The sequence below is a fragment of the Lynx canadensis genome, chromosome B3 (genome assembly GCF_007474595.2).
Source record: "Lynx canadensis isolate LIC74 chromosome B3, mLynCan4.pri.v2, whole genome shotgun sequence".
Classification (NCBI taxonomy): Eukaryota; Metazoa; Chordata; class Mammalia; order Carnivora; family Felidae; genus Lynx; species Lynx canadensis.
In genome coordinates, this window is record NC_044308.2 from 33,358,430 (window position 1) to 33,373,129 (window position 14,700).

At 42.9% G+C, this 14,700-nt stretch overlaps 2 protein-coding genes across 2 annotated transcripts in view; both read left to right on the plus strand.

The window, feature by feature from the left end:
- HEXA (hexosaminidase subunit alpha) overlaps positions 1-3,883 on the plus strand; it is a 44,911-nt gene extending 41,028 nt beyond the window's left edge. Inside the window, exon 14 of the mRNA XM_030317769.1 lies at positions 1,776-3,883. Within this exon, the coding sequence (XP_030173629.1) occupies positions 1,776-1,794 (19 nt within the window). The 3' untranslated portion in view covers positions 1,795-3,883. The remainder of the gene's footprint in view (positions 1-1,775) is intronic.
- Positions 3,884-10,485: 6,602 nt separating this feature from the next.
- CELF6 (CUGBP Elav-like family member 6) overlaps positions 10,486-14,700 on the plus strand; it is a 29,640-nt gene continuing 25,425 nt past the window's right edge. Inside the window, exons 1-2 of the mRNA XM_030317772.1 lie at positions 10,486-10,747; positions 14,528-14,610. Coding sequence (XP_030173632.1) covers positions 10,486-10,747; positions 14,528-14,610 — 345 coding nt within the window. The remainder of the gene's footprint in view (positions 10,748-14,527; positions 14,611-14,700) is intronic.

The window sequence follows — 14,700 nt, forward strand, 5'->3', positions numbered from 1 at the left end:
TAAAGAAGAGAAAATAGTAATGTCCCCATTGACAATGAAAGCATGACAGAAAGATTTACCCAGAAAGAAAAAAAAGAAGAGGGGCACCTGGATGGCTCGTTAGTTAAGCATCCAACTTCAGCTCAGGTCATGATCTTGCAGTTCGTGGGTTTGAGCCTTGTGGGTTTGACAGCTTGGAGCCTGGAGCCTGCTTCGGATTCTGTTTCCCTCTCTCTCCGCCCCTCCCCCACTCTTGCTCTGTCTCTCTCTCTCTCTTAAAAATAAACATTAAAAATTTTTTAAAAAGAAAAAAAGAAGGAAACCATTAAGAAAATGAAAAAAACTATTAAAAATCATTACAAGTAAGAATTAGAAAAATTCAGAAATCTGATAACAGGAAAAAATTAAGAGTTTTAAAAAAATTAACGTTTATTCTCTTTTTTGATTTTTTAATACAGATGGTATTATTTTATTGTGCTGTTTAATATACTTTTCAAGGGGCACCTGGGTGGCGCAGTCGGTTAAGCGTCCGACTTCAGCCAGGTCACGATCTCGCGGTCTGTGAGTCCGAGCCCCGCGTCGAGCTCTGGGCTGATGGCTCAGAGCCTGGAGCCTGTTTCCGATTCTGTGTCTCCCTCTCTCTCTGCCCCTCCCCAGTTCATGCTCTGTCTCTCTCTGTCCCAAAAATAAATAAACGTTGAAAAAAAATTAAAATATATATATATACTTTTCAAAATAAATTTTATTAAACATACTGATAAACAATAAATTCTAATTTTTAGTGTGGCTTATATGGACTCTTCCTCTCTTAGGTTCAAAGGGATTTCTTCTAGCGGGTTGGAAGCCTCTTTTGAACATTCTGGGACTTTCTTTTTCTTTGGCATCTGGAATGCTTTGAGATGTCTGTTTTTGTGCTCTTATTAGCTATTTCTTTTCTTCTTTTTTTATTAAATATAATTTATTGTCAAATTGATTTCCATACAACACCCAGTGCTCACCCCAACAGGTGCCCTCCTCAATGTCCATCACCCACTTTCCCCTGTCCTCCACCCCCATCAACCCTCAGTTTGTTCTCAGTATTTAAGAATCGTTTCATTTATTCATTTTTGAGAGACAGAGCATGAGCAGGGGAAGAGCAGAGAGAGAGAGGGACACAGAATGCAAAGCAGGCTCCAGGCTCTGAGGTGTCAGCACAGAGCCCAATGCGGGGCTGGAACTCACTGACTGCAAGATCATGACCTGAGCTAAAGTTGGATGCCTAACTGACTGAGCCACCCAGATGCCCCCCAAAATTAAGATTTTTGAAAGTAAGTTTACAGAACTCAGGAAAGAGAATAAACTAAGTTATTTCTGAATTGAAAACTAAACTAGAAGGAACACAAGAGAAAATGACAATGCGTAATATTTTCAAACACACAAGATTAAATGAAGGACTTCTTTAAAAAGATAGAAGAGGGGCGTCTGGATGGCTCAGTCGGCTAAGCGTCCAACTCTTGATTTCGACTCAGGTCATGATCTCCCGGTTCGTGAGATTGAACCCTGCACTGTCATAGCAGAACCTGTTTGGGATTATCTCTCTCTGCCCCTCCCCCCTCAAAATAAATAAATGAACATTTTTTTAATAAATAAAAGAAGGAAGAAATAAAAATGGATTTGAGAGAAAGTTATAGAAAAAGAAAATAGTCAAAGAAGACCTAACATATGTATGATAGGATTTACTAAAAAGAAAAACCAAATCAATGGAACAGAATATCTACTAAAACTATATTTTAATAATATTTTTCTGAAATTAAAAGCCTTCAAACTACAGGTTGAAGAGACACGCATGTACCTGAAGAACAAACCCGATTGGCCAACACTGAAGAAATGGTGACACAAATCTGCAGTGCCAGTGTTGGGGCCCTTAACTAAACAAAGATGGAGTCTATATACTAGCCTTATGTTACTTACTTCTTCAGACAGACTAGGACCTATTAGCCCCAAAGCACACTGGCAACGTTTTTACACATTGAATTGTTTTAAAGATTGCTCAATAAAGCAGATTTTTAACCATTTACAACCTATCTGCTTAGTGTAATGTTAACTTTCAAAAGAAAACTGCCTAGTATTTTGCCAGCAAAATTGAATTTATATGGGAATAACAGAGAATTGCAATTCGGGACAAGCAAACTACATTAAAACCATAAGCAAGTTTGGAAAATAAAGGGGAGGAATGCTGCTTTATAGAAGGGGCAGTTGGGAGGGCTGTTATGAACAAAAAGTCCTGTGGAGTAAACTAGGAGTTTGAAGTAAAGTGGTATTTCATTGGCTGAGTTTATGACAGTCTTTTATTGGATGGACTGTTCCCCCAAGAGGAGAAAAACCTTTTTTCCTCCTTCTGGGGTAGTAAAGTAGTAGCTAAAGTAATATTGACTTGCAAGGTGTGTCTATTCCTGTTGGATGTGCTATTGACTAATAGCATGTGAGCTCCCTCTGCTGGTCTCCTGACTCCATTCTAAATGAGGTTTCATTTCATTAATTTTCACAAGGCCTGTGACACTGAAGCTGACACAAATAAGCCATAAATAAGAGAAACCCCAGGGCTATAAAGACCCCGAGCCACTGTTGTACAACATCACCTAGACATGTAAACCCCCTCTTTGGCCTCCCTCCTCCCAAGAGTTCTGTGGTTCTGGTGCACTTGCCTTTGGAAGGTCTCCAGCTCTTGAGGAAATTCTCCTCCCACGACCCCTCTTGCAAACCTGTCAAAGCACTGTGCAAATAAAACTCATCATGTGCTACTGCCACCCTGTGGTCACATCTTTTATATTGATCAACCTTGAAATCTTTCAAACTCACTGTAGGTCAGCACCCCTGATTCTTATATGGACTAGGTACTACAGAAAGCCTACAGGGTTCTCTGGAGTTTGATTGAAGACATCACCAATTGGGTTACAGAGTCCCCCACCTGACTCTCAGGCTCCCTCCTTGGAGACAAGCTATCCTCTTCATCATAAGACCTTACTCAATGGTTATATTGCTGATTACTATATATTTTGACACATGGTTATTACTACAATAACAGAAACAGATGGAGAAGTGAGGCACAAACCTACTGGCTCAGCTTGGGTTCTTGTTCCATGTCACATCCCTTTCCTGTCTTAGGGATTGACTGTCACTGTTACTGTTCAATGCCCACAGGAGGACAGTCATATTGACTTATGAATACTGAGCTCTTACTAGTTTCTAGTCAGTCTTAGTGTTTCATTCCTTTCTAGGTGTAACAGTAACAAAATGCTGGGCAAAGATATGTCTACCAAGTACAAAGTAAAAGAGAGTACGGATGGTAAAACAAATTAGAATTAAATGCAAAAAGCTTAATACTGGATTGTGAGGATAATTTTATGTTGTAAGGGTAAACTCTCAATGCAGATATAACCTCTATAAATCTTAAAACTCAGAATAACTTAGCCTCAAACCCTGTAACACAAGAACTGTTAAGAAAACATATGTGTACATATATGGCAAAATGGAAAGACATAAAGCTGTTAGGGGAGTTATTGGGAGAATGTGACCCACCTCTCCCACAATGATACTCCACTTAAAGGGTGTAGGATATAGAAGACGTGTAAATTGTAACTGAATTAATACATATCTGTAGAACTTAACATCCCAGAAACAGAATCAATGTTTTATCAGGTTGGCAAACAACACAAGTTTCAACTTCCCTCTACTGTCCAAAATCATATAAATATTATTACATGTATTCCATAATCATAGCAGATACAAGTATTGTAATAAAAATTATGAGTAATTTCTCTAAGACAGAAGTGAAATGGGTTAGGATTAAAGATGAAGTCCCAACTCAAAAGAGATGACTGCAATAAGTGAGACTGGCTTCAGGGTGTCTTAAGGAGTAGATGCACAGGCACACCTCACTTTACTGTGTTTCACTTCATGTGCTTCACAGATAACTGCATTTTTTTTTTTTTTTTTTTTGCAAATTGTAGGTTTGTGGCAACCCTGCATTAAGGAAGTCTATTGGCATCATTTTCCCAACAACATTTGCTTGCTTCATGTCTGTGTCACATTTTGATAACACAATATTTAAATCCGTGATTATGACTTCTGAAAGCTCAGATAGTGGTTATCATTTTTTTTTAGCAATGAAGTATTTTTAAAGTATGCATTTTAAGACATAATGCTATTGCACACAGGAGAGTACATTATAGTGTAAATATAACTTTTATATGCACTGGAAAACAAAAAAATTATTTGGCTCCCTTTATTGTGATACTCACTTCATTGCAGTGGTCTGGAATTGAATCTGCAATATCTCTGAGGTGTCAGGATAATACCAGATATACCAGTAAAATCAGAGTAGTTGCAACTAATTGCGTTAGAGAACCAATCCCTATCTTGTGCCAAGCAGTAAGTGGTAAAAACTTCAATAAAGATAAATGTAGAAATTAATAAAATGAAAAAATACAAAGAGTTAGTCAATAATACAAAAATGCAATTGTTTGGAAAATGCAAGCATTATTCAAGAAAAAAAAGGGTAAGAAAAGACTTTATTAAAAACAAGAGGGGCGCCTGGGTGTCCCAGTTGGTTAAGCATCCAACTCTTGATTTCTGCTCAGGTCATGGTCTCACTATTGGTGAGATCGAGCCCCACATTGGGCTCCTCACTACAGCATGGAGCCTGCTTGGGATTCTCTCTCTCCCTTTCTCTCTGCCCCTTCCCTGCTCACGCGCGCTCTCTCTCTCTCTCTTTCAATATAAATAAAATAAACATTAAAAAAAAGAATGAAAAACAAGATATAGCTACAAGAATAGAAGAGATGAAAAATTAAGAAAAAATTAGGTTAAGCATTGTGCAAATACACTTAACACTACAAGTTTTTAATTTTTTTTTTAACGTTTATGTATTTTCTTGAGACAGAGAGAGACAGAGCATGAACGGGGTAGGGTCAAAGAGACAGGGAGACACAGAATCTGAAGCAGGCTCCAGGCTCTGAGCTGTCAGCACAGAGCCCGATGCGGGGCTCGAACTCACGGACCGCGAGATCGTGACCTGAGCCGAAGTCGGGGCTTAACCGACTAAGCCACCCAGGTGCCCCAACACTGCAAGTTTTTAAAGGAATGTATTAATTACCAAAGTTGATTCATGAAGAAGCATGAGGATATTTGTGTGATACCAGATATTTGAGTGGAAGAGATGCACCAAACCAAGACACTAAGCCTTTTTAAAAAAGTTTTATGCTCTTTTTATCTAAAACACATTTAACTAAAATTTCCCAAGTCAATATGCTAGAAAATTTTGTAAAGAAATATATTTTTTTACACTTGATCTTGGCCAAAAGGCCAAGAAGCAATGAGAAAAAATATATATTTTTTTAATGTTTATTTATTTGGGGGAGGGCACAAGTGGGGAAGGGGCAGAGAGAGGAGGACAAAGGATCCGAAGCAGGCTGTGCACCGACAGGCTGACAGCAGTGAGGTGATGTGGGGCTTGAACAGTAAGATCATGACCTGAGCCAAAGTCAGATGCTCAACTGACTGAGCCACCCAGGTGCCCCTGTAAATAAATATCTTAAAATAATAATTCATAAAAAAATAGCTGAAAAGAAAATTAGTGAGCTAATCTAAAGTAAAAGCTCTTAGGAAATTGCCCAAAATGCATCAAAGGAGCTCAAGGTGATGGATGTTGTGAAAGAGAAAGAGTTAGGGAGACAGACTAAGACAATATGACATAGCTTAATCAGATTTTCTGAAGGAGTGACTACAAAGAATGGGATATTGCAGGTTTGGTTCCCTGGGAAACTTTCTCTTAGATAGCTTCATAAGATTGAGCCCGCATCTGGTTCTGCGTTGCCATTGTGGGGCCTACTTGGGATTCTCTCCCTCTCTCTCTGCCCCTCTCCTGTGCATGCTCACACTCTCTCTCAAAATAAATAAAAATTTAAAGAATAGAATAAAATAAGATCTTAAGAGCACCAGTAAGGAAAACCCAATTACCTGCAGAGAAATGACAAGTTAGTTGACCATTAGTTGACTTCTCATAAGCAAAAATGGAAACCAAAGGATGATGAAATAATATCTTCGAAATGTTGAGAGAAAATAACTGTACACTCACTAAGCTATGATTCAAGAAGTGGGCCAAAATACTGAATTTCCAGATAAGCATAGCAAAGTTTACCACCAACAGACTCCTCAGTAAAGGAAATTCTAAAGCAGTAGTTTTTAAACTTGTTTGCAAGCACATTAAAAGCAACAGGGCAGCTTTGAAACACTATGCCTATGTACCACCCCAGCAACTCTGATTCAGTTACTCTTACAGCCTATGACTGTAAGAAGGTACCGCTTTTCCTCCCACCACCAAGATGGTGTCAGAGAAGGTCAAATGGGGAGGTAGGACTTTCATCCCTACCCAACATCAGCAAGCTCTTCTTCTGTGGCTTCACTGAAGATCACATGGGACTCATCTCCCTCTTTGCTGGAATGGAGTCAAAGAGGCCTAGTTGGAAGTTTCTACCTCCATCCAGTAGTTATAAGACCTCTTTCCCTCCCATTCAGGGTGGTTTTAGCAGAGACCTAATAGGAAACCTGAACTTCAGACCACACCTGTCAGTAACAAGGCTGTGTCCCTGTTTCTCAACTAGTGTAGGGCCAAAGGAGACCTGCTAAAACAGAAATTTTAAATATTCAAAGTTTCAAAAGAAAATACTGGAATTTCTTAATAGGTACCAACACTGAGATGAAACAGATATTGGAATTAACTGCCTAAGATTTTAAAGCAGCCATCATAAAATACTTCAACAAGCAATTACAAACACACTTGAAACAAATAAAAAAAAGTCTCAGCAAAGAAATAAAAGATATTAATAAGAACCACATGGAAAATTTAGAACTGAAAAAATACCAAAACCAAAATAAAAACTCACCAGATTGGCTCAAACATCAGAATGTAGATGACAGAGGAAAGAATCAGTGAACTTGAAGACAGAATAGAGCTTACCCAATCTGAACAACAGAGAAAAAATAGACTTAAAAATTTAACAGAACCTCAAGGACCTATGGGATTATAACAAAATATCTAACATTCCTGTCGTCATAATTCTGGAGAAAGGGGAAAGAGGAAGGGGCTATAAAAGTACTTGAAAAAATAATGGCTGAAAACGATCAAAATTTAGCAAAAGGCCAAACTCGATAGATTAAAGTAGTAGAGCAAAGGCAAGACAGGATAAAGCCAAATCACAGTCAAACTTCTGAAAACTAAAGACAGAGAAAACAGAGAAAAAGAGAGGACATCCTACCTACGGTGGTGGGGGGCAGGGAACAATTTGAATGACAAAAGATTCTCATCAGAAACTATGGATGCCATTTTTAAAAAGTGACACAACATTTTTTAAGTGCTGAAAGAAAGAACTGTCAAACCAGAACTTTATATGCAAAAATTTCCTTCAGGAAAGAATAAACCAAGACATTTTCAGATGAATGAAAACTTAGAGAATTTGTCAGCAGTAGAACAACCTAAAGAAGTTTTTAAAGTATAAATGAAACAATAAAAGAAGGAATCTTCAATTATCTGGAAGGAGAAAGGAGCAGTGGAAGGAACAAATGTGTGGGTATATATAAGAAGTTTTACTGCATCTCCAGTTTTCCAAATTGTTTTTGAGTAACATCTCTGCTGTGGTTCTCAAAGCACAGAGAGAATATATTTAAGACAATTATATTACAAATGAGGGAATATAAAGGAACTTAAGAGTAGGTAAGTTTTCTGTACATCACTTGAACTGGGAAAATGTCAACGCCCGTAAACTGTGACATTTATGTATGATATACCTAGAATAAGGAACAGGCAATCCTAACGAAGGCAAAAGAAAAAAGAAAACAAAACAACAACAACAAAAAGCTAAGTGGCAGATTTGAGCCCTGACATATGGATAATTACATTAAATGTAAATGGTCTAAATACAGGAATTAAAATTCCTGTGAAGATTGACAGCTTCGATTTTTAAAATGACCCAATTATGTGCTGTCTATGAGAAATTATCTTCAAATGTAACAGTACAGGTAGGTTGAAAATAAAAGGATAGAAAAAGATATACTATGCAAACACTAACCAGAATAAATCAGGAGTCACTATATTTAAAAAAAAAAATTTTTAACATTTATTTATTTTTGAGAGATACAGAGACAGAGTGCGAGCAGGGGAAGGGCAGAGAGAGAGGGAGACACAGAATCTGAAGCAAGCTCCAGGCTCTGAGCTGTCAACACAGAGCCCAATGCAGGGCTAGAACTCACAAACTGTGAGATCATGACTTGGACCGAAGTTGGATGCTTAACCGACTGAGCCACCCAGGCACCCCAGGAGTCACTATATTAATATCAGATAAAGTAGATCTCAGAGCAAGAAATTTATCAAAAACAGAGAATGACATTACATAATGATCAAAGAGTCAATCCACCAAGAACACATAACAATTCTAAATTTGTATGAACCAATCAACAGAACAGCAAGATATGTGAAGCAAAAACTAATAGAACTGAAAGAAGAAATAATAAAATTCACAATTACAGATGGAGACATCAACACCCCTTTGTTAACAGTTGATAAAATAACTACACATAAAGTCAGCAAGTATATAGAAGAACCCAACAACATCGTCAAGCAACAGGCTCTAATGAGCATTTATACATTCTTTTCAAGCACCACCAAATCATTTACGAAGATTGAGCATATTCTGAGGGTCACAAAACCTCAACAAATGTAAAATAATTGAAATCATACAGATTACTTCTGACCAAAGTGGACTCAAACTAGAAATCAGTAACAGGAAAGTCTCTAAGCACTTGGAAACTAAACAATAAACTTATAAATAATCCATGGGTCAAAGAGGAAGTTTGAAGAAAGTTAAAAATATATATCAAACTGAATGAAAGCAAAATGTTCTGGTAACACATTTCATAATTAGGTAATTAAAAGTAACTTTTATTAAAAGCTAAAAAAATTAAAATCACAATTTATTTCTGAATTTGAGTGTTTCTGTAAGAATATTTTGTTGATTCCGATTGCTACTGCTACTCTTGAAGTTTCTTGGAATAGTCAATGGGCAGAGGTTAGCAACTTTATTGAAAGAAATCAAGAAAACGTTTTGTGCAATAATTATAGAATTTATAAGTTATTTATCCCTAGTGGATTCTTCTGTTCAAACATCACTAGCCAATCAAGAGACTACTCAGAAATAAACAAGAGTAATAAGATTCCATCAGCTCTGATATTTTGCCAACTTTCAGCCATATGAAAAATAGCTTTACACATACTTTCATTTTTACTATAGATGTGTATTTCTGAAAATTAGAGGGGAACATATTTAACAAATTGTAACTTGATTTGTATCTTTTAAATATTTAGATACATGGTATGTCTATTTCCCTTTCTTCTCTTACCCTGGGCCCAGCAGATGCTAGGGGCTGGCCTGTCCTAACCTCCTTAACTCTCAGACCCACAGCTCTCTTTTCCGGAAAAGGACAACACTTCAGAATTGAGATGAACGAGGCAGCTGAGCAAATATGGCTAATATAAGTTCCATCACTTTCCTGAAGAGGAATCTGTATTCAGGGAGTGTTTAAGAGTTTTGTTTTGTTTTATTCTTTCTCTCTCTTTAAAAATTTATTTTTGCTTTTATGGGGGGAGGGGGTCGGGGAGGGATGCAGGGTAGACGAACATGTTTGAGGCTCGTGGGTAAGGAAGTGGATGAAGACACCGAGGAGAGATGTGTGATGGGGCGGGGTGGGATCGCCCCGGAGGAACTGGCTTTGGTAGTGGGAATGAAGAAGAGGAATCCCCATCCACCCCCGCAGGAAACGCTCCAGTGATTGGAGGTGTGTGTGGCTGCGTGTGTGCCTGTGTCTGTGTGTGAGGAGGGGGTAGCTCCGACTCCCGCAGACATCACCACGCATGACGAAGCTACTTCCCCTCACGCGGTCCAAGGCGCACACGCGCCATCCACAGCCACGCCCGCACACACTAGACACACATACGGCGTCCGAGGGTCCGGTTGCCATGGCGAACAGGAGCGCGTGAGCCCAGGCGCCCCTCCCGCCCCCGGCCAAGCCCGGTCAACTGCAGCTCTGATTGGTCGCTGCTTCCTCATTATGCAAATCATTTGCGTAGACTCCGCGGCCAGCTGCCTGACGTCACCAAGCACGGGGGCTGGGGCTCGGGGCTCGGCTCCGGGAGAGCTCGGGCGGGAGCCCGGATAGCGCCGCGCGGGGACCTCAACCCAGACCCCAGCGTCCCGCCGCCGCGGCCCGGTCCTGCCCCGCCCCCGGCCCCGCCCCTTTCCAGCCTGCCCCACCCCCTCTACGCCCCTCCACCCGGGCCCCGCCCCCTGTGCAGCCCCCCGCCCTCGCCGCCTGGACCCCGCCCCCTCCCCCCTGGCCCTCGCCACTGGTCCAGGGAGGGGACGGCGGGACAGACGGGACTGGTGGGACCGGCGGGAGGGCGGACCGGGCGGGGATATGGCCGCGGCGCCCGGAGGGTCTGCGCCGCCCGCCGGCCCCGGCCCGCGCCTGGGTTTCAGCACCGCGGACAGCGGCGTCGGCATGAGCGGGCTAAACCCCGGTCCTGCCGTGCCCATGAAGGACCACGACGCCATCAAGCTCTTCGTGGGGCAGATCCCGCGGGGCTTGGACGAGCAGGATCTCAAGCCGCTGTTCGAGGAATTCGGCCGCATCTACGAGCTGACGGTGCTGAAGGACCGGCTCACCGGCCTCCACAAAGGTGCGCGGGGTCAGCCCAGCCCAGCCCAGCCCAGCCCTGCCCCAATCCGATTAGAGTGGGCCCAGCCCAAACCCCAGCCTCAACCGCAGCCCCAACCTTAGCCCTACCTAGAGTCAGTCCAACATCAGTCCAGTACCAGCCCCACTTCAGCCCAGTCTCCTCCCCAGATCACAGAACCCCCAGGCCAGAATTTTCTCTCCGACATCCTCCTTCTGATCACCACTCCGATCCTCTGGCGTGTTCTCCACTCTAACCTCTAACTCCCTACCCTTCATCTCTCACATCCCAACAGTCCCAACCTTTCAGTCGGACCTCCCTCCATCCCTCTCATCAGACATTCCAAATCCTGAAATTTGAAAACTTATTTGACCTTTGGGTCTCAATTTCCCAAACCCTGGACCAATCATTTCTGACCCTCTCTCCCAATCTGGTGCCACCCCACTCAGGCCTAACCATCCACACACACGTCTTGGACTTGTACCCCTCATTCTGGCCTCCAAGCCCAGCCAACCCGCAGAGCCTTCTTTTGATGCAGACTGCTAACTTAAAACCCCCCAAACCCCAATTCCTCCCTTCTTCAGAACCCAGGCCTGGCTAACTCACAAAATCCAATTCCCCTCGAGGAGGCTCTCAGCTTCAAATTCCACCCTCATGTTTGACAATAACCCCATCTCTCCTCCCCCTGCCAGAATCCCAACACTCTCTGCCTCTTCTGACTTGAGTCCAGAACCCTGACCTCAACCGGGAAAATCTACCACCTGTGTGCCCCCTCATTTCAGGTTTCCTCTCAGCTGAACCCATACTTCTTTCATCCTCTAATCTCCCCACTCTTGTGCCTCATCTATACCCTTCCCTAATCCTCTTTATGGACTCCTGCTTTCCCTCCTTCGCAGGCAGGTCCTGGAGTAGAGCCTGTGGATCAGAACCTCAGGGTGGGTCAGTTTGAAGAGGCAGAAGGGATTTTCTCCCTGCCCTTGTTAGAGAGACAGGCACCACAGTTCTGTCCAGCCACACCCCTTTCTTCCTGTAGAGAGAGGGAGGAGGCTTGTTTACATGCAGAAAAGTCTGTCCAGGCTGGGCTGGAGTAAGAGAGCCAGAGTCACATGTCATACATGGGCAGGGGATAGAAATTATTTGAGGAGAAACACCTCTATCTCTCCCCCACCTTCATCATGCTTCAGTTTCAGGATTTGAGGGGTAAGGGTCTCTCTTACCCCACCTTCACCATGCTTCAGTTTTAGGATTTGAAGGGTAAGGGTCACCAACTATTCTCCATGATTTTTCTAGGACAAAAGTGGCCGGTCCTGGGTAACAGCTAAAGGTACTTTCCTAAGGGCTGAGAGCAGGAATCAGGCTGCCACCTCTTTTCATCTGGGAGGCACACTTATACAGGGGCTTCATGAAAATGCCCACAGAAGGTCTGGGACCAGCTAGGTAGCAGTGCCTCTTCCACACTTGGAGGTGGGGTTACTTTAAAAGGGGCATGAAAGAATAAAACTATACCATCCTGATTCCTTCTAATGCAGTCCAGCTGCCTAGCTGTCCATCCATCCATAGCAACTTACTTTCTTATTTTCTAGACATTTATTTCAGTACGTAAGCACAAGCTAATCTTTCTGGGCCATCTGGGAAGCATATAAGATACCTTTAATTCTCACTCTTCTCATTCAAACACCATCAGAGTCTCTGAAATGTTCTCTTATCCGTTCTCTTTCTCCATTTAACTCTAATTCTTCCTGTTTTTAAATTTTCATTTGTCTCTCCCTCTAGCCATGCTTCTCTGTCTTTCCATCCCTCCTTTTCCCACCCCCTATCCCAGGTAGTACAAATGGGGCTCCTTTGGGCAGCAGTTGGGCCCCTGAGCCTTTCAGACTGGGCCCCAGCCCTGCCCAGTTCTGACGTCAGCTGATATGGCTTAGTGGCAGAAGATGAAGCAGAGATGTAAGCGAAATCAGGTGTTTGGTGATTTGTCCCCAAACCAACCTGCAGCTCTCCAAGGCAGGGTTGCCTTGCAAGATGATTGGAAGGGTCTCTGTGTCAATATATTCCCCACTTTCTCCCCAGCAATAGTGACACCCAAAAGCCAGAGTGACTCATTTTCCTTTTGATGGCTGGGTACTGAGGGAAGCAGCCACAGTGTTTTCAAAAAACCTCAGTCTAGGAGTTAGGAGATTCTAAACCCTATTCTGCCCCTGGCACACTGTCTGGGTTCAGTTTCCCTGTTAATACAGTAAGAGTTTGTCCCAGGTTTCTCTAAGGTCCCTTTAACTCAATGAATAGCAGATAGCCACCCACCTGAAGGGGGCAGCCACTTGGAAGACATCACAGAAAATGATCCCCTTTGCCTTTGTAGTCGGCTGAGGTCTAAGTGGAAAACTTCACCAAGCTCCTAATGGCTTCTCACATCCACTTTCTCTTCCTTCGGTCTTTCTCCTTCCCACATGCAGAAGGCTCTTTTTGAAAACACAGATCTTATCGTGCCAGAGTCCTGCTTAAAACCCTTTAGTGGTTCTTCACTGCTCCTAAGGAAAAGTTCAAAATCCAGACTGAGGCATACAAGGTTGTAGATAACCTGATCCCTGCACACCTCACTGTCCTCTCTGCCTCCTTTCACCAATCTCCAACCATACTACTCTTCTATCCATTTCCCCAACACACCAAATTCTTGCTTCAGTCTTCATACATGCTGTATGAAGCTGTTCATAAGTGCTGTTCCTTCAGCTTCCTTCACCACCCTTCTTGTCACCTGGTTAAGCCCTATTTGTTATTGAGGACTCAATGTGTTCTTTGAAACATTCTTCAACCCTTTGGACTCAAATTATGTGCACCTCATGATCCTTTACATAATCCCCATGAGATCAGGGAATGTGTCTGTCTTGTTACCACTTCATCCCAAGCCCATTATAATGCCCACCATAATAAGTAAATAAGTATTCAACAAATATTTTCTGAGTGAATGCTCAATGACTGTTGGAAAGGAAGGATCCCTGGCTCAGTGCTTCCTAGCAGGCTGCACTTTCTGAGTCTGAACAAAGAGGAGTAGGACTGACCCTGTGGCTCAACCCAGAATCATTCTCTGTCCCATAACTACTGGATCCTTTAGAGAAGTAAGATTTAGGGCACAATAACCCTTTAACAGGCTCTATGTTGAAGCACTGGGGGAGCTGACAGGTCAAGCTCCTTGGATAGGATTGGAGGTCCATGAAAGCTCTTCTCTACAGAAAGTCCTTAAGCCAGCCCCATCTTGCAAGCCTCAAATTAACCTATTCCTCAGCTTCAAACTTGGAGGAGGGAGGTGTTGAGAAGTTCTGGGGTGCTGGGCTTGGCTGTCAACAATTTTCCTCCTTTTGGCCTCCTCTCATCTGAAACTGAGTTGGGAAGGAATTGAGGCTGATTCTGGGAGACTCTGTGAGTATGAATCTGAAAAGGAAGGGGGAGGGTGGGGTTAAAGCTGAAGGCAAAGCCGCTTAGGGAGGTTTAACCCCAACCGGACTTATAGCTGGAGTGGGGAGGGGAGACGTGGGACTGTATGAGCATGTGGCTGGATGTGGGTACACATGTTTCCTAGGCAAGAAGCCAGGAGCAAATGAGAGGGAGCCAGAGTCTGGGACTCAAACACATGAAGCCCCTCCCTTCAGAGAAGGTGGAGGACAGAGGCTTCTCAGAGCAGTGCCCTTGTTTAAAGAAGAGTGGCCTTGAGTTTGTCAACTAATGGGATCTTTCCAGGAAGAGTATTTGGGGGTTTCAGGAAATCCCCTGAGCCAGCCTCTTCCTCCCCAGGCTGTGCCTTCCTCACCTACTGCGCCCGGGACTCTGCTCTCAAGGCCCAGAGTGCACTGCACGAGCAGAAGACCCTGCCAGGGGTAAGTCCACCAGGTTTGGGGGGTGGGGATCACCTCAGGCTGGGGACATGCCTTATGTGCATGCCAAAGCAGCATGTTGGGGCCAGGAAC